Raw genomic sequence first — 24,987 nt, forward strand, 5'->3', positions numbered from 1 at the left:
ACGCCGATATCGGGGAAAGATTTTCCTTTAAGATAATCTCGAATACGCCACTCTGGTACATTCTTTTCCGGTTGGAATTTCATGTGGCTGTATGCGTATATTTCCGACAACCTCAAAGGTTCACCATGGCTGCACTGTTCCGGTGGATTCTTTTGCAAGTGTATCGATCGCTTCGCTGTTAACCCTAGAAACAGTTTTATCAAACCATGAATTTTCACACGAATTTAAACTTTCCATAATTATGAAACTGAAATGAAGTAACAGTTTATTTTGTTATTTTGCTAATAACTTTCAAGAAAAATTAGAATGTAATTTAAAGATTCACTACTTAGGAGAAAGAAATATAAAGGTATTATGTCGTCCCATGGTGGTACGTTAATACTGCTGGCGTCACGTTTTGTAATCACAGAGTGATACGAGTTTCAAGTGCTTCAGTTTAATCGGTGGACGGTATTCGATAGCGATATGTCGTGAAATTATAACAATGTTACAGTTAATAAAATATTATTTCATACGGTAGTAAAATAAACGGCGTGAACTTATGGTACGACCTAATACTATGCAGGTTTTTTCAACCTGTTAACTGTTGAATTTAGTTTGAACAATCTCCCGTTTTGCGTATAGTAAAATTAAATAATGAAATGTATACTCGTCAAGCGCGAAGGCAATGAAGAAACGAAGAAGAATTACACGTTTATCTCAAAAAATAAATTAGTACCATTTTGCGTTTTAAGATGGCGCGTGTACTCGTCAAAGTTAATTGGTTAATCGAATGTATTCTGTGGTAAAAAGATTTTCACGTTCACGTTTGTCGGAAGCAGTAGTAAACGAGATTTCTGAGGGTACACGTTGTATCGGAACAAAGCAATGCACTTCTGCGATTGTTAAATTGGGTCAAGGGGACTGCATGGCGTATTTGATACTCGATCTGCATAAGGCATCGTAAGGTTTCGCTATCAAGGCGACTGAACTGATTACGTTACGCAGTCGTTCATTCTAGGTTACTACCGGAGTTACAAACGCGAAATGGAAAATAATAAGAACTGAAAATCTGAAGTTCATCGACACGTTTCGATTAACATGTTCGGGTGTGAATTATAATTGATATGAACATAGGGAACGGAAACGGAAGTAGCATCTGTTTGACCATAAAAATGCGTACCTAATAACATACACATATATTTATAGAAATACTAATGTTAACTTACGTTCTAAACTTACGAAAATATACTGTTAAATGGTTTTAATTTAATATTTATTTCACTTACAGTAATTTATTATTTATTTAATTATATACAGTGCTACTAAATGCGTTGTGAAATGGCAATTCAAAGATCAGATGAATCTTAACTAACGTAGTTGCTAAACCGAATTAATTTTAGTATTTAATTTAATATTTAATTATTACGTTATATTACACATGACTTAATTTCGTTTAATCGTTCACATACGAATAAATGAAAAATAAATTAGATTCTATAGCTTCATAATTATTTATATAAAATTTATGTGGGAAAAAGAGTCATGAGTAGCTTGAAAAATCGCATGAATAAATAATCAGGTTTGGCATCTAAAGTTTATGTTTATTTTGACCCGTCATAGTAAGTGACGGGGTTAAAGAGTAAAGTGAGTATTCTCATTTGAAGGGGTCGTTTTTCGACGACTTTTATATTATGACTGGATGAAAAAGTAATGAAGTTAGAAACTCAGAATTTTGCATGCATGTATATTTATATTTCAAGAGCATAGACTAAAGTTTTTATGCAACTTTTATGCATATTCGCAAAGTTATTAATCGCTATGCGTGGAATTTCATTGCATAGTTCAGTGGATTCATTTCATTAGGCATTAGTGTCATATACTGTGCTGGTTAGAAAATCCACTTATTTTTTAATATGCTGTTCGTATTATGTTACAGGAATGAGTGTTATAAATACACAAATATATTGAAATATTAATATCAGTAAGATATGTCTTTTAAATTTTGTTGACATATTAGGTTATTAACCCTTTGCACAAGTTTTTTCTCTAGATTCATTAATCTTTATTCTCATGAAATATTGATGAAATTATTGTATCTATTAAGAAACATAATTCAGTGAATAAAGACAACTATTTTATTTTAATATTTCATGTCTAATTACATTATGAAATATATTGCATGTTATAATTATGTGTTATATAAAATATGATATTGAATATTTAATTTCGTAATTCTCTTATGTCGGCTATGAGTAGCCTCTGGAGTGCAAAGGGTTACCGAGTAGGTATGCAATTCTATTAAGACGCGTTTACTTAATGTAAATGCATATGTGTCAACTGCTGATCATTAAATGTTACTTTATTTCAGTTTCTTTCTAAGTTAAACGTCTGTAGTGCTAATAGACGTATGCTGTTCTTCTGCTTTTTGATCTTCTTCTTTCCAGTCTTTCAAGGACATTTATTATGCAGTTTGTCTTTAAATTTATTTTTGAATAATGGGTGTAATTAATTGTTATCAGATAATTATGGGAATAATTTACCAAATTCAGTTTAGATTTTGCTTAATGCGAACGTCTTTGGCATTTTAACCCTAGGTTCAAGGACATTTATTATGCAGTTTATCAATTGTTCCTAAAACAATTGATGTTCGCTTATTTAAATAATATTAATATTATTAATGTTTACAAAATTCGAGGTACGTCAAATTGACGCGTTCCGTTAACCCAGTGTTAAAAAGTTCGTCGTGAAACAAGGAATTTACTCGATGACGGAAAGTGAACAGATAGCGTATGGGAAATAAGATGATTCAGCTAAGCTCGACACCATATCATCTCTTCTAGCTCGTTTGCTTTACGTCCACGGTGCTCGGCGCAATAGTCGAATACAAAAACGCTATCTATTAACGCTTCGTTACACCTTACTGACGTTATTAATCCGAAAGGTCTCGGTTTTCGTTCGGCCATTAATCGATAACTCATCGAGTCCTGTTCAAACTTAGATACAGATCTTATCTCACTCCAAAAGCGCTTACACAGATTTCGGTGCGACGTTTCCGTCGATCTACAGTTTTCCGCTTTAAAAAAAGAATTTTACACCAGTTCCGAAGCTTCAGCGCCGGAAATAATTACATTCAAATTAAGAAATACTCTTTATTCGTGGACGTGGCGTAACACTTTCACACGCCAAACCTTGTGTGAAATAGATGTGATGAAAGAAGGCTCCTTTTCTCGTTCGAAAGTGGACTGTATTTGTTTAATATCGAGTGAAAGGAATGTGTATGTGTACAAAGTTGAAGTGTGTGTTGTCCAGTGAGTACAGCGTGATTAATGAACTTGTATGTCTGTCTGTCTCGTCTCTCAATGTCTCTCTATATATAAAAATACTGAGATAGGTGTCCTTAGTGACAAATCAGAAGGCTAAAAATGAGGTGTTGCTAATTACCGTTTTTTAACTGTTTTTTAACCTGCTGTTTTTTTACATGCATCTTAACCGAATAAACATTCCGGAACATTCTTAATAACAAATTCGGTACAGGGTGAATCCGCGTGCGAGAACAATCGAGGAATAAATTGAAATTTTTTTATCAATTTCATGTTCCCAGGTAATCAATCCCGAAAGTTCGCTTGGAATGCATGCATTCGTGATTATAGGAAGTAGAAATTGTCGGTCACGAACGGACACGCTACGCTGTCGATCCCTATTCAACGGCACGCGTAACCGACAAGTTTTCAAATTCTATTATCTCGGAAGGGATGGATCGTACGAAGCAGTTTTACACACCCCGCGGTGTAACTTCTCAATTATTTCATTCGCCATTACAGTTGGTAGTATTTAGTGCCGTGGCGTTTGGCAGTATGATATGAAGATATAATGTAGATACCGTCCATATTACTGGACACAGATAAAGAAAAGAATATGTAAAAATCTCTATGATATGGAAATCTGCGATGCCCTTAAAAGTTCCGTGGGTTGTCGTGGAAGACTTTCCGCAGTACTTGCTTTCAAGAGCGTGAAACGTCTCGGAACTTTATTTCTCGGTATTGACAAGCGTGAAAATTTACGGACAGGCGACGTGTGAACTTCTAAACTTGTACGACCGTATAGAACTTCGCAGTAAACGAAGAATCGAAGTCTGAACTAAATTTCACTCGTCATTGACTGCAACAATGGAAGAACATCTGTCAGAAATTCATTGAATTATTCTATACATAAAGTTGTATACATAAATTCTTATTATTGTTAACAATCCTCATTGTATAATTGATATGGGAAACCGAAAATAATCTATTGCTATAATATTTATAGAGATTACATATCAATCGTATTAAATACTAAAATTATTTCAAATTTCCAACAATATTATACCATAAATTATATGTTCCTTTGACAAAATCATATTGATATTTTCAAAACAAATTAACGTGAAAATTCTGTTCGGCGTTTTCCACCTGATAAATACAATACATCTTCATAAACCACTCTTCGTTTAACATCTACAAATCATTTTATTACGTTACGTACGCCGTCGTCCTGAAACGGAGTAAAATAATATCGTTACCGATACGATCAGTGTTGACAGTGTAGAAATAAACGCGATTTCGATGAAAACGGTTGACCAAATCAGCCTCAAATGATGTAGTGTACGAACAAAAAAATCCCACGCGAGAGAAGCTGCAGCATACACGTGAGCGTTCGCGGTTTTGGAAACGGAAGTTCCATCCGAGATCAAAATCAGATGATTTATAGCGTTCTGGTGTCACGCGGATATGAGCTCAGGCTTTATTTATCGCTAAAGTTGCAGACACGCGTAACAAATCTGAATTTCCGCATGTCCGTTGCGACTTGCTTGAAAATAATTGTTTCGAAACTTCGGTCGTTAAAGAGAGATGCATTCGGCAGAAAAATTAAAATTAGATTCAAATCTTGGGAAAGATAATAGGAGTCTAAGGAATGAGATAAAAATTTAAATTCGGGATGAAAGTGAAGAATCTATAATATGAATAAATCGTGTATCAATTAAATGCGATTAAACGCAAACGAAAGTGGAAATAATGCGTTGAAAATTGAATCAACGGATAACGTGTCTGAAAATCAACGAGGCACTGAAATTCTCATTACGTACGGGAAATGCTTCTTCGTTTAAATGACATTACATGATATGGAAAGTTTGCAATTTACGAGGTGTTAGTACATGAAATTTTTCATGTATGCTACATTAGCATTCGAATGGGTTAACTCCATTTTCTGAGGTTTTCCATATTTTATCGTCGAAACTTGATTGACGTATTTAACTTATTATATTTAAAATAAATTTCTTTATTATTTGAGTTTAGCACCACTGAATAACGAGAATTTTTTTAGCCACGAAAAAATTGCAATGATAATAAGTTACTTCAAGGATATACTATTTGATATATTTTATATGTTTGATTAAATTACACCTGTAATAATAAAGTAAAATACATTCTTAATGTTTACTTGGTTTTCTATTTAAAAGGAAATTTAAAAAATACATACTATTGTATATGTACTATTACATCACATTCGTCTACTTTTTATTTTATAGAATTAACCTGGAGCAATGATTGGCTCATAGATTAATGCAGAACGATTTAATGACTTATTATAATAAATTTTTAAATATATTTGTTTGAAGTCTTATTGTTTTGCTCATATCAGTTAAACAGCGAGGATAAGGAACTTAAAATTTGTAAAAAGTTATTGTATAATTATCGAAAATTTGCCGATAAACTTATTTGCTGCTGATACTTTTCGTAGTATAAAGGAACTTCGTTTTTAATATAGGCGATAAAGGAAATGTCCAAGAGGTAAATGTATGAAGAGAATATCATGGAAGAAGCCCACGTTATAGTCAGCTATACAAGCTGTTTATGAGTATTGTTTTGACACGCTGTTATACAGGAACACCTGCACCCACTTTGCATATTCTCTATTTAATGGAACAGTAAAACATGAAACTTAAGTAATCGTTTGTCGTTAAACGTTTTAAATCCCTTAAATACATAAATTTTTATATATTCTGAATATATTAATAAAATTCGCTTTTTATTTCGTTTTAGCTGTATCCGATTGTTGACTTTCATAAAAGATATTTTACTGTAGTTGCTGCGAAACGTTTGAGTTGAATTTTTACATAGATTATTTGTATCACTTTAATACTCTAAAATGGTTTTTGTACCATAATTATTTTCTCCAATTTCAAATCACTGTTCCATACAAAAAGAAAAATTTAAATATTACAAAATAAAAATATAATTACAATACAGAGTTTCATGTATCCATACCATACAAAAAGGTATCGATAAGTATAAACGTAAGAGTGAATTAAATTCAATAAATTTTGATCTTAATTCCCATCTTTTGGCAATGTCGATGAAGACAAATTTAATTTAAACTTAAATTTCTTTATATTTCTCTATAAACTCCTTCAGAAAGTTTAAATATTGTTTGACACCGTTACGTTTTTCACCAATATATTGGTAACATCCCTAACAAAAGAAAACAATGGAAGTGTAAAGAACACTCCACTCAAAAAATCGAATTTAATTCATACATCGAAAGGTTTCACACGTAATTCCTCACAAAAGAAACTAACAGCTCGATATATATGTATTCTTGGTCACACGTGCAACGCAATTTCATAAGACGATAAATATTCATCGCAAGAGATGAAAGGAAATTCGATTGTCAGTGAACGAGGGTATTGCGAGGGAAACATTTGCATAGAGCATTTTGCATATAACGCAAACCGCTGTAAATATAACTCGGTTTGCGTTCGTGTATTAGCTGGAAATATAGGGTGTCCAGTAACTCAGAATTCAACCAGAAAAGGATTCGTTGAACATTTTAAATGTTTCCAATTATCGTGTACGTTGATATTAATGAAAAAGCGATTGTGTTTCAGGTTCAGCGATCGAGAAATTATGCGAATGCATGATGGACGACAGCCTGGCCGACCGAAGCGCGGTCATCAGGGCTGCCAGGTGTCTTTTGGGCTCTGTGACGAGAGTTCTCCTGGTGGCCGACGTCGTTGTGGTCAATCAACTTCTCAGTGCAAAGGACAAGGTGGCCACTATCCTTGACCGGTTGGAGTATGTCTCGAACTTCACCGAGTTCGTGAAAGCTTTTAGCCAGTTTGGGACAGAGATGGTGGAGCTGGCACATTTGACGGGGGATCGCCAAGTAGGTTTTCAAATAATTAATTCATTTTACTGTTCTAAACGTTAGAATGCGAATTGTTCTTAATGTGATAATTTTTCGATCGTGATTCATCTAAATTCCATAACTGTAGACGTGTAGGTTAATATTGATGTAAACTTCATGGATGTGCATATGTATGGGTGTAGCGTGCGTATGCGTTGTTTTGGATAAACGCGGAAAAAAGAGATATTGAAAAAAACGAAGTTTGTGTTGACAACGGAAAAATATATAGAAATTGACATCGTTTTAAATAAACGTCTATATAACGAAACTTTTATTTGAAACATATATGGTTTGCTATGTTTAAAACTGATACTATCAAATGAATATAATGCAATGAGTTACGTAAGAAATAGAGCAGATATAATCAGTATTTATCACGTCAGACGTTTTTCAAGCTTCTAGAATCTCGTAAGATCTAAAGTTCGTTTTATAGAATACCTTACCATAGAAATTGATTCCCTTTGAACTGTGTTATCTTTATGACAGCAGTAAAACAGATATTTAATTAAAGATCCAATACTTATTACGGTGATTATTCTTTCAAACTTCTCGAATCCCCTAGGATTTAATTAGGTTCATTTCATGGAATATTTTGCTATAAAGATTGTACGATCTCGAACTCGAAACTACAGTTCCCAAATATGATGGTCGTAACGACTGTTAGGTCAGAGTGTATTTATTCAGAATAGACAGAAGATTTAAATTGGAAATTCTACGCGGCTCCTAGATACACTCGCTTTGTTCATGCATGCAGGAGGTCTCCGGCTTTCTTTGACGAACTGTAGACGCTCACGCTGAATACGGGAAAGAAAAATGCACGTCATATGCAAATCAGCGTTGAAACTTTATAATGTTATCGCTCATGTTCAACAATATGTAAATCCTCGATTTCAAGTGTTAAAAGATTGACCGTGTTTTCATAAATAAAAGTTATTTGAATTTAAATCGAAGAATAGTAAACAATCCCACTGATGAAATTAGTAGCAATGTCACTCGAGGTAATGTTGTTAATACAATAAAGATAAATAATGTCTTTTTGGCCCATATAATATTTACCAATCAAAAGTTGCTGATTTTTTGCAGTAAAAGTATTATTTATAGTAAAGGATTAAATAAAATACTTAGACTATGGATTTTCACCCATTTTTAGGAAATTTGAAAGCGCATAGATGCACTGAATGCACACGATGCAAAGGAATATATAAAATATTCAAAGCTTACTGACTTTTATAATACTTTTCAGCAAAATCATTTTCTACCGTAATTCTATGGGGTTGACGCAAACATTTTGACGTTTCTGTACTTAGTTAACAAACGATTTTTATTGGAAACAATAAACATAAACATAAACACACTTTGTGTGTAAGTAGAGTAAGTCAAACCAATACATTGCAATTTTTTTATCATGCCGAATTTCACTTTAGAGGGACGAAATCATCCATGGGAAAAATGAAAATTTGTTTCCCGTGGATTATCTCAAATAAAATAAAATTTTCGAATCATTTTCAAAGTCAAAATTTTAGAAGGTTTTAATTAGTTTCGGCCAGCGAAATTTTTGAATTTCTTATAAAGAAACGTCAAAGCGTTTGCATAAACTCAATATTCCTCTAGCTATTTAAACAATTGTTATTTGCATGAGAGTTAATAGTTTGGTAACAGTATAAATAATTGGAGACAATGCATTCGAATTTCAGAACGACTTGAAAGACGAACGACGAAGGGCACAGATGGCCGCATCCCGGCAAGTTTTGGAAAGGAGTACCATGATGCTGTTGACGTCGAGCAAAACATACTTGAGGCATCCGGAGTGTCCGTCGGCGAGGGAAAACAGGGACACGGTGTTCTGCCAGATGAGGAGGGCCATGGATATGATACACTTCATTGTGAAAGACGGTGTGTCGTACCGCTGCATGCCGAAGTATCAGCGAAAGGTTGGCAATCAAGTAAATCATTTGTTCCATTCGTTCCCACTGAATCAGTCGTTCGTTGACCAAATCGGTTTACTCCACATTTAACGTGTTTTTTGAAAATTATATCGTCAAAGCACTTAATTCACTCAACATTTTAGATCTAGAATAAATTTCTTGATTACTGGGTTTATTACTATGAAATAATAATTTTTTTAACCATGCAAATAGGGCCATTCTGAGTGAACTATCTCTATGACTCTTTAAGATCGTAATTTAAATTTCCTTAGACATTGTCAAATACCTGTATTTTCAATTGTTTTCAGTGGTATATTGAATCTTTTACAGAACCATATATAACTGTAAAACTATCGAGTAGTCAAATTGAGTCTTCGAAATTTCTCTGTAGAAACTGTATAAGTACATCAATCGGGATTTAAATTGATTTACAATTCTGTTCGCATATTGCTAAACCGATTTCTTGAATGATTTCTATCTATTATCTTTTTAATAATTGCACAAAAAATAAATGAGGATTGTGTCATTTCGACCAGTCTGGTAGTTTTACTGTCAACTGTTCTTATATATATTTATTTTTATAAATACGTTTTATTTTATTTTTTAAACGTCCGTTTAAAAAAGTGGACCATCTCTCCCCAGTTTACACTACCTATAAATTCAAAATTTGAGAAATCTATTAGAAGTGTGGGGAAACTGTGCGTCCTTGACGCAAGTTACCAGAGAGGTGATTCAAATGTTTCCTCGCGCTGCGTTTCCGCGGATTGTTGGCGCCATCGAACGTTGTTTATTGTCTTCGTGCATTAGCGACAAACAGGAACCGAGTCGTACAAGAAAAATGTAGCATCCGCGGTGAAATATATAAGGAAACTTGAAACCAATCCAAAGTGCTTTCGTTGGTTAAATTCTGATTTATAGATAATCCGCAACACACGATTTTAGCGACCTTGCTCCGCATCCATTTCATCGTGAAAACTAACACACGTAAGGCTAAGACGTGAACTTGTTAGTGACTTCTTCGTTTGATATCAAAGAAATATATCCGAATGCTAAGAAATTAGCTTGAATTCATTAAACATGATTTCATATTATTCTTTTTATTGTTACGAGAACGATAAACGGTAGAAGCAATTAAACGGAATCAATTACGAAGGTGATCATTTCGAACTCGAACGAGTTTCGAAACGTTCGTTTAAGTGATTGCATAAAATTTGATCGTTAATTACTTTTGCAGTCGGTGCAAAATCGATTTGTTCTTCGGTCTTTTAATATAAAATGTTAAGAGATGCATTTCATAATTGCGAGGAACCAAATATTTGAATTATAAATAGCACCGTTCAAATAATTCTTGAAGTATACAGTGCCATTATATTTTATGTATTAAGCAAATAAAGCGGTAAATGTTGATAAATGCATATGAATACAAATTTCTTTGCTATAAAGGTAGTACAACAATATTTACGATACTATAAAAAATATGAACTTTTCAGTTTAAGTGTAGTTTCCTCGAATAGAGGAAACAGAAGATTTTTTCGTGGTTATTTGAGATGTATTGTTTAAATAACATTTAAATGAGAATTTTTCATGATATATAATCAGTGGAATAACTTCGTATATAATCAGACGCCTGACACATGATTTCTATTTAAACTATTATTTCTCTCACTATTCTAGTTTCACTTATTTTAGTTTGTGTTATTTGTTGAAAATATAGACAATACTGTAATAAACAAAATCATTCGCTTAAATCAAAATCTTGAAATCAGTAGAATTTTCATGAATAAAATTCGTTAGTCTTGCAATTTTCCTAACTCATTCATTTTATACTTTGTCATTTCATAAGAAGTTCAAGCTTTCTGCCAACTAAAATAAAATCGTAACATCTGTATTCTGAAACAAGTGAAGACAGTTCACACACAATTATATACATTATAATACATTCTTTACATTCGCATTAAATTTACTTCAAGTTCACTGTCAGACAGTATATACAAAAGATCTAAAAAGCATTTGCTCCAAGGAATTTGCAATTTTCAATAAAAATACACTACATCACAGCAGACTATAACGTCGTTCCAGCGTGCTCCAGTTTCGGAAGTAACGCGAGCGAAGGAAAAAACGCGGAGCATCTCCGATGCATTCGTTCGCACTCGACGATGCCCGATGCGCCCCCTTCGGAATAGCGACACGCCGTCGTCGTCCTAAAATATGCTTCCGGGGGAACATCTCGAAAATGCAAGATACATCTTCCGCGTGCAATGGCTGCGATGTATCGACAGCGATGCAAATTGATATCGTACCGCGAACAAAGCCGACACATAGCGAACGACGCCGGGATGGATGTCGTCGACGTTAGCCGGGCATTCTTCGGCACGTGCCAAATTGCGGCGTCGAGATTCCGGCGCATTAATGCACGGGCATTATTTAAATTTCTTGCCAGCCGAGGACCGGGAGGCCGGCCAAATCTCGTTCAAGAACAATGGGCCAGATACCGAGAATTTATTTAGTTTAAATGGCACTAAAACGCTAACCTTCTAGACAGGTTACCGAGCCGCCTGTGAATTAAGTGTGACAAATATATCACCGGATGGCCGGTTATTGTTATAAACGGGTTGGACCTGTCGGCGAGGGACAACAATGTGATTAATTGATTCCTACCGTGACTCGTTTCACGATACACCTCTTATCTTGACGAATTTACTTCCTCGGGGAGGCTCTCGGTTCTTGTAGCTCGAAGGACTTTGAAACTGAGGTCCTCACCGAGTTCACGGCGCGACCCAGATTTTTTTCAACCGGAGAGGCAATTTTAATCGAATTTTGATTTAGTTCTCTGCTAGTGTGCTGAACAGATGGATTATTTGGGTGTCTTTAAATAAATTCTTCAGTAAATTGTTTTCTCTTTTGTAAGCAGTACTTCTCTCGTTCAATGTATTCAGAATGGTATTAAAAATTATTGTATAAATTTTTTTGTTGCTTTTATAAACTAGGAATAGACGAATTAAAGTAGATTGAAAATAAAATGTATGGCGGTTAAGAATTAATTCAGTAGAATATTTGAATTGAATTAAATGATATATGAGTGTATTAAGTGATTGAGGGGGTCAAATCATGAGGAAAAAAAATCAAAAAATCTAACTGTGAATGGTACTGAATTTAAATATTAACCTAATCTACCGTCTTCAATACTGGAACTCAAATTTTAAAATAAACATATGCAAGAAAACAATTTTTCTTAATCCTTATAAAAAAGTAAGTTAAAATTCTTGTCACTTGTTCCAAGTAAAGTTATTCACAAATCTAAAGTGTCAGTTTGAGAAGTTCCCGTTGAGGTTAATCAAGTCAAAACATTGATTACAAATATTCACCTGTATTTCACCTAGAAAATTATAGCAAATAATTATCACAAATAAAAGGTATAGAAGTTCAGTATTACTGTGTTTGCATATATCATGAAACAGAACAAAAAAGGAAACGAATAATTCAAAGAAAAGAAATAATGAATTTAAAAGAAATTTTAACTTGAAGAATCTATACTACATATTTGCAGAGCTTTGAAAAAGAGTGTAACCAAAAGTGCTTGACCACATCGAAGAATCTGCCGTGAATGTGTGTACCAGAAAATATATGCACTATCACGGTGTCACTTGGATATTTTATAGTCGAACGCTCAGCAGTTGTTGGTTCAGTGCAGTTGGTTGAACTGCAACTGCATACGCCGACCTTAGGATGGAATATATTTAGACGCAGCGGTGTCATTAAAGTTCCGTGTATTGATCCTAGATCGTGTTTACTATGTAAACATAATAACATTTTATAAGATGTTCGGCGCAGTATTACCCTGGCACCGCAAGCCTCCGGGAAGAGAATACGTTCGCTTGCAATTATATAAATTCATTAGAAACTTGGTATCGATAAAAAATACATATTGACTAAAAAAGGAGTTCTGTAAAACTAACAATGTAAAAATAAGTAATCTTTCTTTTCATCTTTACTTTTTTCTTTTTGTAAATTATAAATATTTTCAATTAAAATGGATCGAAGTTTCTATTTTTCTGTTATAAACAGTTCCAAGTTTGAAATGCTCATATTTGAAACATATTATGAAAATTAAATATTTGTAGAATGTTACATATTCTTAAATAAAATTCTTAAGCGTTTATAATAATGTGATTACAAAATTTTATATAGTGACTCGATATAAGTATCTTTTGTTGTAGCTTTTGGATTGCGGGACACCTTGTATATAAGAATCTTTATAAACCAGATAAGAGGCTACAATGAACATATGAAGAACCTTTCTTTTTATCAAAGTGAATCTCATAATTCAATGAAATATTGAGTTATTTGTAACTATATCACCATAGTATTTATAATTGCATTTAATGCTTATACGAGGGTGTTCCGTCGCGAAACAGTCATCCGTATTATTACCGCTGAATTTCCTGTTGAGAATTATAATGCCATTATCGTTGAGCGAAATTCGGAAGCTTGACGTCGTCAAGTTGTATCCTAACTGGATACTTAATTCTGAGAAGCGATGTATTATAACCAATCGTATGAAATGCTCGTTTAAACGGTTGTTTATGGGACTTTGAAAATGTATATATCGTTTCCCAATATTATTCAAATAATTGAGAAATTTCAAGTCGCAAACACTCAAAACGTTTTCAACCAGTTCGTATAATACGTCACTTGTTTTTCCACGTGGAAAAGTAGTTCAAAATTAATTTAATGGGCAGTAATTATATAAAAACGTGCCACTTAACATGTTATTATTAGACTATTATATTCTCACGCATTCATCAGTAATCGAAGTCTGCTCCTATTAATAAACTATAAAAGTTCATTGATTTAATAGAGCTTTAATGAATTTTCTTGCTGATAATAGCGTGTAGAAAATAAAATTTTAATCAACTTTAATTCCACTAAATTTATTACTTATGTGACAAATTATTACTTATACTCTCGAAACGAATCATTGTGTCACGCATACATTGCCGGTCAAAAGTTTGGAACCACTTGATATATACCGTCATAAATGAAAAATTATGTCTTATAAATATATAAAATAAAATAACGAAAATTATATATCTTTATATTTAACTAATACACATATGTCCATGTTCCTTAAATATACACAATAATTCTCCATTAAAAGTTGTTTACAAAAATGAAAGTTTTTCTTTGAACCGTTCGATTGGTCCCAAACTTTTGACACGTTATCTTAAAGCTTGAAATGATGCTACTTTCTTCAACGATGAATTCCTTATTTTCTCAGATAAACATCTAATTCTTCTTTATTTGATTCAGTTGTTTATTAACACTAATATTACCGAACAGTTAAATTGACTTCTCCCAATTTTTCAGTAACAACTCTAAAAGTGCAGCTGTTGAGCCTTTAACTGACTTATGATTCAGTTTGCATAAATTAGAAGAATTTAGGAGTGGTTTAATTTCACTCGTTCGATAATTCCAGTGTTAAAATATACCCCAGGTGCATTCGTCCTGTGTTCGACAAGTGTACACTTCATCGTTCGACTGTACGGCACGCAAAACGAGAGATTCTTCAATTTGAATTCCACAGTTGACAGGTTAAGCGCATAACGTATCCGAAAGTAGAATCTTATATGATTTCAGAATCCCGCGGAGCTGGATTTCGAACGCAGAACAGCCCTGTTCGCGTTGAAACACTTCGAGAGGCTCGTCGAAACATCGAGGATGACACTCCTAGGACCCGACTGCCGAGAAACACTCACGGCCGCGTTGGATACTGCCATTGAGAGGACGCACGATTTCACTGACAGCGCGTACACCAGTCACAAGCACAGAGAGAACATCCTTCTGCTCTACGATCGAGTGAAGTTGGAACTGAATTCGTTGCTGCGGATCGGCAACAGTATGGTAAGTGCTTTCGCTTTTGTTTAACATTCTAATTGACGAACCAATATCCGTGTAAAACTGTTCTTCAATTAGCTTTAAGTATTACAATAACGATCAACTGCTTCTGATAACTGAAAAGCGTTGAAAAATGAGAGACAAGATAGCTTAAACCGTTGTTTTATATTCTCTAAATATCGATCGATATTCTGAAATTATCAGACTTCGGTTGTAACGGGTAATTGACTTCTAAAGTTCGTTGAATATCTTATATAATAATTTCACATTTGCGAGAAATGGAAAGAATAAATCGATGTTTCTTATTTAGTTTTTCATATACGAACATCGATCTTTCCAGTGTTTGGAAAACCACGTTTTCTCGAACGGTTTGCGCAAAGACCTGTTGAACATAAATGTGTTTCTTCTGTTAATAATTTTAATGTATTGCGTTACGATGATATACAAATTTTATTTAAATTTCGTCAGTGGTTTTATTTGAAATATTTATTTACAATGAAACCCTTTGTTTATTTCGTTTAAAATGCTACAATTTAATTCACTTCTCTAAAATCCATTGATCATGATGTATAATAATAGTACTTGAAAGTTCGAATGAAAATTGGTTGTTAATGCACAGTTACAGTATTCAACGATTCTATCCATATTTTTCGCAGTAGCAAATAAAATATTATTTAGAATAATATCTGCAATAAATAAAATACACGATCGAAATTTCGATGATCACAGTTGTTAACTTTAGAACTAAGTATTTAATACGATCAACATATAATCTTTATAAAAATTAAAACAGTAGATTTCCCGAATTCTTCCAATATTCACTACAGCATTCGGATGAAACTTATTAGTCACTTAAAATATTTACTGCTCCCAAGATATCAATAACTTTGAAATAAAAGAAACCGAAATCAGTCATTTTGATTGGTACACTGGTTCCAGTGTTCACAAAGAGATCGACTGATATTTAATCATCGAGAAACCGCACGCGCGAACAGAACAATTTGCACGGATAAAGTGAGGATTCGACGCGAAAAATTCCATATAATACCGGATTATTCGCGTCAGAGTAATCCGAGTTGGCTTGGTCCACTTTGAATAGGGCTGACCTCCCGTCATAAATCCGAATGAATGAGCAGGCTAAACTGAATCAGTTAGAGGAGCCTGCTACCAGTGAATAGACAGTGGCGGACACGTCCCCCCGTGAAAAAGGAGGCAAAAAGGCCGCCACCCCTTTGATGGCGGAATGTTGGGAACATTCGCTAAAATCTCCATTGGAGATTGGGACACACAATCTTTTTCTATTGACAGTGCAGTCGCGATTGTTTGTTTTAAACCTCGAATAACTGACATTTTGTCGGTGACATGGGGTCAATTTGAACGTACAATACCTCTTCTTCTTCTGATCGAATCTTTCTCTTTGTCGCTTCATTATTCCCTGTGCTTGTGTGCACTGTCAACGTATCCGTTTCACTTTGCTGATAAGATTATGAATGATTACGGATATAGTGGACCGAAGTAAATCTGATCGTAGGATGAATCGAATCGAAATGAGAATCCAATCCACGTGTACTGTGTCGCTAATTATGTTCCTCATCTATTGTTTCTGTTTTGCGACAGAAAGATTTGGAACCTTTGAGTTTTTATTATTGATTTTCAAGCGTTTTTATTTTTTTATTGTCAAGCGTAAAATGATCCGATTTGCCTCGGTCTGATACACTTTGAAACTACTTTTACGGAGTGAAATATTAGAAATTTGCTTTCTTTTTATTAATTCTTGAATTGCAGGATCTGCATCTATTGTAATGTTTACAATATAATGCTAACTATTAGGAGTTCCTAATAATTTCCATCACATATTTATAATATATTTATTTATAAAATATTATTATCTCGCAGCAAAACTATGAAGACGGCAGTGGTTCTCCAAGCGCGGAAATGGAGCTAGCTGTACAGGCAGTGTTCAATGCGACCAAAGATCTTCGCGAGCAGCTCTGCGCGACGGCGATGGAGCAGATGGCTGATCTAGGCCAGGTGACCAAAGCGGGTCTGGAGCTTGTCTCCACGATCAAGAATCTTGCTTTGGCCAATGCCATCAATAGATTCGAAGAGCAGAAATTTGAGGAGTACCTCGACCACATTGTCGAAGTAAGTACGTTGCTTCTACACTGTCGAACAATTTTCCCTTCAACATTACATTCTACTGAGTCGAAGAGAAATATCGTAGCTTCACAATTTAAACTGTTATATTATATTTAAACTGTTTCTGTTAGAACAGCAGAATATATCATGATCATGAAATTTTTCTTGCATCAGATTCTACCATAAATAAGTTGTATTTAATATTTTTTATTCGATAACAACGTACACAGTTGCATTCAAACAATAGTGTAATCTGAATTGTTTATGGTAATTTACCTTTTCGATGAGTTCGTTTTTATGGCATAATAGAATTCTTCAAGAATATGTCTGTGTTGGTGACAAAATTGATTTACGTTGGAATATAATTATTTAGACTAGTAGAAATGGAACTGAATGTAATCCGTGGCTAATTAATTTATCCATTAACAGGTGTGCAAAATAATCAGACACGTCGCGCCGACGGAAACGCTCTCAGTTTCAGCGAAGTTCACGGCAATTAATTTAAAAATGTACGGTCCCCAAGTCCTAACAGCGGCGCGCACTTTGGCAAGGCATCCGACTAGCAAAATCGCCAAAGAGAATTTGGAAGGTGATTCAACTCATGTCTGACTATGTTTCAACGAGTTCTTTTATGTTGAACGAAATTTAGTTTATAAGATTATAATATTTTCGTTTTAATTTTTGCAATTTTCTGAAGAAGTTCGCTGTAAACGTGATCCAAACGCATTAAAATATTCATTTTTTATAACATTTTTTAAATATTTAGTTTCATTATATTTTAATATTATTTTTTTATTGTAACTGCAGATATAACTAATGAAACTTATAATTATGCAAAGGGAATTATTTGATCTATTACTCTCCACTGTATCTCCCAAAAGTTCGTAATTAGTTTTAATGAGTAAATAAGTACAAAATAGAAGATGTTTTAAAATATTTATTTGCGTTTCTTATTCCCATATTTTTGTCTTATTCGTTAGATCGCCTTAACTTATGATAGCTATGGTTAAGCAGATTGAGGTGCATGTTACATTATATTGTTTGTTTCAGTATTCGCCGATATGTGGCAATGGCTCATGAACGACGTGACTTCAGTAGCAAAAGATGTGCTCGAATTACATCAGAATCGATCAGAAAAGCAAGTCTACATGTCCTTGCCACGACCAGGCGTAAGTACAGTTGTATGTTTGTTTAAAATACAACGATCTTGGAGATACCAAGGAATTCGTTATCAATTTTAAAGAATGACTCACATACTAGTCACTGTTTATAACAACCCTTAGCATTTCTCTTAAGTAATTTAACAAAAACACATAAATACTCACCACAACTTACCACGTATCTCTTTATAGTTTCTTAATTCTATAAAATTATCTTTAAAATGTTCAATCTTTCACCGTTGCCAATCGTAGCACTGAAAGAGTATATATCTTCCTGTTAAAAATTCTATCTCGTTTATTAACATTTTATACATTTTACATAATAACGAATTAAATACGTTCTATGATTACTTAATTTTCCACTTAAAGGGAAACTTTGAAAATCACTATGTACTTATTACATCACTTCTCTTCACTTTTTCTTTTATGCAGTTAATCGATTCGGCAAGCGAGCCGATTGAGCACAATTCAGTTGTCCGAAAAATTCGGTGCGCAATGTGTTGACGAGAACTGAAAATTTCCAGAAACACGGCACGACAAGCAAGCCGCTGAAGCCGGCGAGGCTGGATAGCGAGGAGCAAGCGAAGATCGCGAAGGCGGGCCTCGAGATGAAGCTGATCACGTCGGAGATGGACGCGGAGACGGAGAAGTGGCAGGAGAGCGGCAGCGCCCTGGAGGAGAACAACGACATCGTGAAACGCGCGAAGAACATGTCCTCCATGGCGTTCTCCATGTACCAGTTCACGAGGGGCGAGGGCGCCCTGAACACCACCCAAGACCTGTTCACCCAAGCTGAGTATTTCGCTGAGGAGGCGAACAGATTGTACAAGGTTGTGAGACAATTCAGCTACCAGGTACGTGCTATCCATCAGGAGGGCGTAGCGCCGAAAAAAAAGAAAGCAAAACTGATACACATTTTTTAATTGGACTGATGTTCGGATGTTGTGTATACACGCGTGTATGTACAGAGAACCCGCTGTACGTACACCTGTACACGTACATCGTCCTCTTATTTCTCTGATCATTCTTTTTTACCATTGTTTATTATTATACGGATTCTATACTGGACTTGATTCCGAGTTTTTTGATCCTTGCTATATTGAAGATACGTTTTCCTTCAATTTCGCTATTGAGTTTCGTTTTTACGTAATTGCGATGCCGGGGCCACGTCGAATCTATAAGATGACTGCGTTAAATGGTTTATTCGGAGTCACCAGAGCTGTCTTGCAGTTGAAAAGGGAACACTCGGATCTAATGAATTATCGTTGCTGGTAAATGCTGAATAAATTTTCTATTACGCGGAATGACATTTGAGTTTGATCTTGAATCGATGCTACTGTTCGAGTAATATGGACGCGTGCGATAGCGATTTCGTAAATGGATTCGAAGTGGCTCGAGCGTGAGTTATTAGCATTAGACATGTTCGAATTAACACGTTTGCTGCCCTTTCGACCCTCCTAGCTAGGCCGAATATATATAGTTACCTGAAACCATTTTGATCTCTTTATACTCTTCTTGAAAGAAATCAACAAAAACGCTAACCTTGTAATATATTCTGTATTATGAAACCCTTTTTTGACCCTCGCTCTTTGAATGCCTCCATCCAGGTAACTCTTTCTCTCTTTACTTTAGACCCTTGTTGGGCTCATAGAAATCATGTTCGCCTTGTATAGATCGTTCTCATTGCCGTGTATATACATACGTACATGTATATATGTAAAATATATTTACGCTATATTGCACGATGTATATTACATGATGTACATCACACTTTTCTGTGTTGTATATTATATTATATAATTAAATTACTACAAATACATCGTACATTTTACTATAAGAAATATATATATTCTATGCAAAATTGTAGAAAATTGTTTTTAAAGAAATGTTTATTCACTTTTAATTATATTTTATAATATAAAGTATTGTATATCATGTAACGTATATATTGTGCACTGTATATAATATATAATATATTTATATATATACAATCATTCGCTCGTTCATTCTGCGAATACATTGTTCCAGTTGCTGTTAAATGTTGTCGTATCTCTCTTTCTTTCTCTCTTACATAATTTCACTTTACTGCTCCACAACTATACGCAAGTACTGTGCTATGCAAGATCGTGACACCTAGTACGATTCACCCGACAATCGTTTCTTACTTTGAATGACGTAGCGTAACCACACATGTTCTTTTCCGTTTCACGTTTTATCCGATGAGGACAGCACGTTGGTAAAGAGCGGCTAATTTCATTAGAAACCACGACTGCGACATCATTCTCGTTAGACAGTCGATTAATTAACAATAGGCGTTGACGAGCTGCCTTTTATCGTTGTACGAACGCCGATCAACCCATCGTGGCCAGTACCGTATTTAAATCGAAGTATCGAATTAGACGAACTAGAGACATTCGCCCCAAAAGTACGATTCTTACGTTCGAAGTTTCAGGTAATCGGAATTTTGATATGGCAAAGATTGTTTTTGAATTTTTCATTTTTGTTTACACTGTTTATACCGAAACGACGATTTCTTTCGTTTGTTAATCCTGATTACGTTTACGAATGAGAATGTGAGAATATTCTTTTTGAACATGTAGTTTTGCAGGACCGTGGCTCCCGTTTTAAAGATTAGCGGAATTATCATTGAACATTTTTACTCTGTTCACGGCATCGAAACGACTACAATCATATTATTTTGTTGGTAAATCTATTTTGTGTACGTACATTTATGACTTTTTTGTGTACGATTAGTAAGGTGTGTTTTAGATGCTACGGGAATGCTTCCGTCTGTGGACGACGTCTATGTGCATTGTGGTCCCCCTCCTTCCACTATCTGGGGCATGACTATTATGTCTCAGTTTTTGCCAGCTTCCGATTCTATTTGTCATTAAAGTTCACGTATACCAGCTAAGATGAAATTGTTGCGGTATCTCTCGTAAATATACTGTAAACATCTCACGTAACATCTGATTGTTTCGTCGATCTGTATTATTCTCTAAAATGGAAATCAATTTGTATATATTAGATTACCTATCGAATGTGCAGTGAATTTTAGGAAGTGTTACAAAATTATTAAACAACTGGAACTAGCTATCAGAAGTTTAAAAATTCATAATAATATTTTATTTCATTGTCAATATTTTATTCTCTGTGGCACACATTGTATTACATAATTTTTAAACTATATTAAATATAACTGGAATATTTTCTATTTATATCTTGTATATAAGTTTTCACAATATTTAGTGAAACTATTGTTCCAGTAGATTATTAATAATTAATAAATAATATTTCATGTGTCGAAATATATTAATAAACTAATTTACGGAATTGTATAACTAAGATGAAAATACTTTCCATATTAATTGAAAATTACTTTATGCAAATGGAACACTTTACATACAAATTACTTAAATTACATTATCAAATTTCATCTTGGCTGCAGTCACATGTAATTTGCAATTTAATCTTTTCGTTTTACTGTATAACATTCGTGAAGCTTGCAAAAAACAACAAGGTCTGTACTATTTCACTGTCATTCACACAGTCACTGTCTAATGTTCTTCTCAAGCAACTTACACTGTTCTGTTCAATCTTTCGCATTGTGTTACTTTTAGGACGAATAGAGTATCTTTCTGTTAACTTATTAGATGCAATCTTACGAGTATCCAAGATACGTATTTCAAAGTATTTATTACTAGTCAACGAATAAAGAATAGAATCAGGCATTGCTTCAAAGAGTTTTTAAAAGACGCTACATATGTATAAAAAACAATATCGCAAGGCAAATGTGATGAATGATTTTCAACGATTATTTCAAACGGAGAAAGTTGTGGGCATCGAATGTTAAAATAACTTCACAATCGTTCCCAGTCTTTAAAAAACCGATTAGAAATCGTTTGATTTTAATGGTACAAATAAAATTTTATATGTACAGTATCGACCACGCACAGTCTATTGAATTCAGTTATACAATGGCGAGGTACTTTTTCCTTTTATTTAACTTTTGAAAAAATGTAGAGATATACATACATTTCCCGTGGAGAATTTAATATACTCTATCAATTATTCTTAGGTTATCTCTTTTCCTAACAGATGTATTAAATTCACTTATGTTTATTCTTAAAATAATAGCATCTCTTCATGGAAAATTAGTCTCTTACATGATTAACTTCCTACAGCATTAAAACTTATATAACTATCGAGAGCACAGTAATAAAAAATTACACTTCACGAAAAATATTGATACGAATGATTATCTTTCAGTAAACTTTATTTTTAAAATCTTTATTGCATACGTCTTTACTATACGCCCCTAAGTTATTACGTATAAATCGGTACTGCACGCCAATAAAATTTTCTTCTCTTATTCCTCATGAAAATTAAAGTTTAAAGAACTTAGCTGCTTACGAAGCTACAAAAAATTCTTTTAATTTATACAATCGAATGGAATGTAATAATTGAAATCGGAATGGAAGGAATTGAACAAACGCATTTGTCATATCGTTGTTAAAGGACATACGAGTACGTTTGCCTTGCGACAGTGGCGAAGACGTAAATTTTTATATGACGTTGCATGGGCGCAGGTACCCCCTGGCCCGCACAAGAAAGACCTTCTGGAAAACCTCGATCGTGTGCCGACGTACGTCCAGCAGCTCCAGTTCACCGTGAAAAACCCCACCGTCGGGAAAGCCGCCACCTTCACCAAAGTCGATAACGTAATACAAGAGACGAAAAATCTGATGAACGTGATTTCGAAAGTGGTCACAACATGTTTCGTCTGCGCCACAAAGGTAAGACACATACGTAGCCACGTCGGTCCACGCAGTAAATCATTTCTCTGTGTCGCACTCACGAGAAAGTCAAGTAGAAATGGCACAGTACCATTTTCTTTACCTTTTACTTTGATATTTTTGTTCGTTATTTTTGAAACTTATCGTTTTTGTCTGCTCGAAAACGGGAAAATGTCCGGTCTTTGCTTCGACGCTGCACGGTACGCTGTATCTTTTTTACAGGAAAGAATTATTATTCCGTTTAATTAGTATTATGAATAATGATTTAAATGGTAACATTGAATTGAAGATAGTCCGTGCTACGAACGAGCAAAGATCGGAGGATATTTTATTTTTATCGTAGCTAGCTTAGTGTCGGCAGATGATATGTATATCTTGATTTTTGATAAGCGTATAGCTGCGCGTAAATTCGTCGAAACTGTGATGTATTCTGTGCGAATATTTGTCTCCTTATGGTACGAATTCGTAATTCATAGATATTTGTGTAAATGTACACTGTTAATTGATGAAATACATGCCTGAATTAAAATGAGGAATAATCGCGAGAGGATTATGCGAGACATGTTCGCAATAATTATTTCATTGAACAATCGCAGTTGACATTAACAGTCCAATTCATGCACAACGCATTAAATTACAATTAGAAGATAAACACACATAAATCTTTCTAACCCATTACCTTACAGCAAGAAAAAAGCTGGAAGCTAATAATTCCTTCATCATTCATAATTCGCTAACCACGTTACACGTACACGAGTCAAACCGTTATTCGACATATTTCAATATCGCTCACGCGAATCGCGCACGCGACGCAGCCAACCATTAATCTCGAAAGAAGATTAGATCCTATTTATTTCCTGCGAAACGAAAACGATAATCGCGACACACCGAAACGTCCATTCGTCCCCATCGATTTAACAATTACCAATTTAGCCGGCAGTCGCAGATAAGCCTCTTAAAAACACAGACTACATTAGAATCTAGCCGTTTACAACCCGACACGCATCGTCGCGTGCCGCCGAGTAAACGTCAAATCTCTATCGAATCGGAAGGTTCGCACAGAATAAACACATCGCGTAGAGTCGCAACGCCGTCATGTCACGCCTAAAGTGTCTACATGTCCTTCCATGTATTCATCGAATAGCACAATGTCACCATGCCGCAGTACGTGGAGCTCAGTCCGACGACGGTGCCCGGCCTAAGCGAAGAGGACTGCTTGTACCCAGTTAGCCCTCAAATGCTACCTTCGACGAGCCCCTACGTCCAGCCCCATCCTCTGACGTCCAGCCAGTTACACAATATCCTGAGAATCCCCGGCCTGAACATCCCGACCTTCAACTACGGCACGTTGCCGGCTGTCACGGGTTCCAGCACCGGTTCACGGAACACCGCGTCCTTCGTTCATCCCTCCGTCCTCCCCTACTCGAGTAGCACAACCGGCTGCGGGCCGCAGGCACCGAATTGCCTTCAGAATCTACAGCTACTGCAGATGCAACTGCACCACGCACAGCTGCAGCATCTAAGGCACGCCACTCTGCCGAGATAACACAGACTTTCGTTGCACCGTGTGAGGGTCGCATGTGTTCACGTGCGCGGCCACGACGCTACGAGCGCACGTTCATCCGCTGTTCTTTCGTTTTGCACAGGTTCGACTTTGGTTCCCATTTTCTCGTTTTTATTGCGTTACGTTTTCCGTTTCTCGTTGCGTTGTCTCGTTTTGCGGACTTATCTTGGCTTCCGTCGTCGCTTTCTTTGTTTCGTCGGAGTCTCTGTTCCTTTTTGTTCCTTCTCTTCCGAACGGCCCGGCGAATGCGAATGATTGGATCGCGATCGATCGATACCGCGGGGAATTGTGGTGCCTCGGAG

The 24,987-nt window shown here is 35.1% G+C and overlaps 1 protein-coding gene across 5 annotated transcripts in view; it reads left to right on the top strand.

Moving 5' to 3' along the window:
* The window catches only part of alpha-Catr (alpha-catenin related), a 117,485-nt gene that overhangs the window by 87,507 nt on the left and 4,991 nt on the right, over positions 1-24,987 (top strand). For 4 of the 5 annotated variants that reach the window (XM_031981266.2, XM_031981268.2, XM_031981267.2 and 1 more), the window contains 9 exons: positions 6,908-7,185; positions 8,901-9,137; positions 14,769-15,032; positions 16,923-17,171; positions 17,595-17,754; positions 18,216-18,334; positions 18,850-19,179; positions 22,915-23,121; positions 24,266-24,767. In XM_031981266.2, coding sequence (XP_031837126.1) covers positions 6,908-7,185; positions 8,901-9,137; positions 14,769-15,032; positions 16,923-17,171; positions 17,595-17,754; positions 18,216-18,334; positions 18,850-19,179; positions 22,915-23,121; positions 24,266-24,667 — 2,246 coding nt within the window. In that variant the 3' untranslated portion in view covers positions 24,668-24,767. The remainder of the gene's footprint in view (positions 1-6,907; positions 7,186-8,900; positions 9,138-14,768; positions 15,033-16,922; positions 17,172-17,594; positions 17,755-18,215; positions 18,335-18,849; positions 19,180-22,914; positions 23,122-24,265; positions 24,768-24,987) is intronic. The other variant, XM_031981270.2, reaches the window with a different exon arrangement.

The sequence above is a fragment of the Nomia melanderi genome, chromosome 14 (assembly GCF_051020985.1).
Source record: "Nomia melanderi isolate GNS246 chromosome 14, iyNomMela1, whole genome shotgun sequence".
Classification (NCBI taxonomy): domain Eukaryota; kingdom Metazoa; phylum Arthropoda; class Insecta; order Hymenoptera; family Halictidae; genus Nomia; species Nomia melanderi.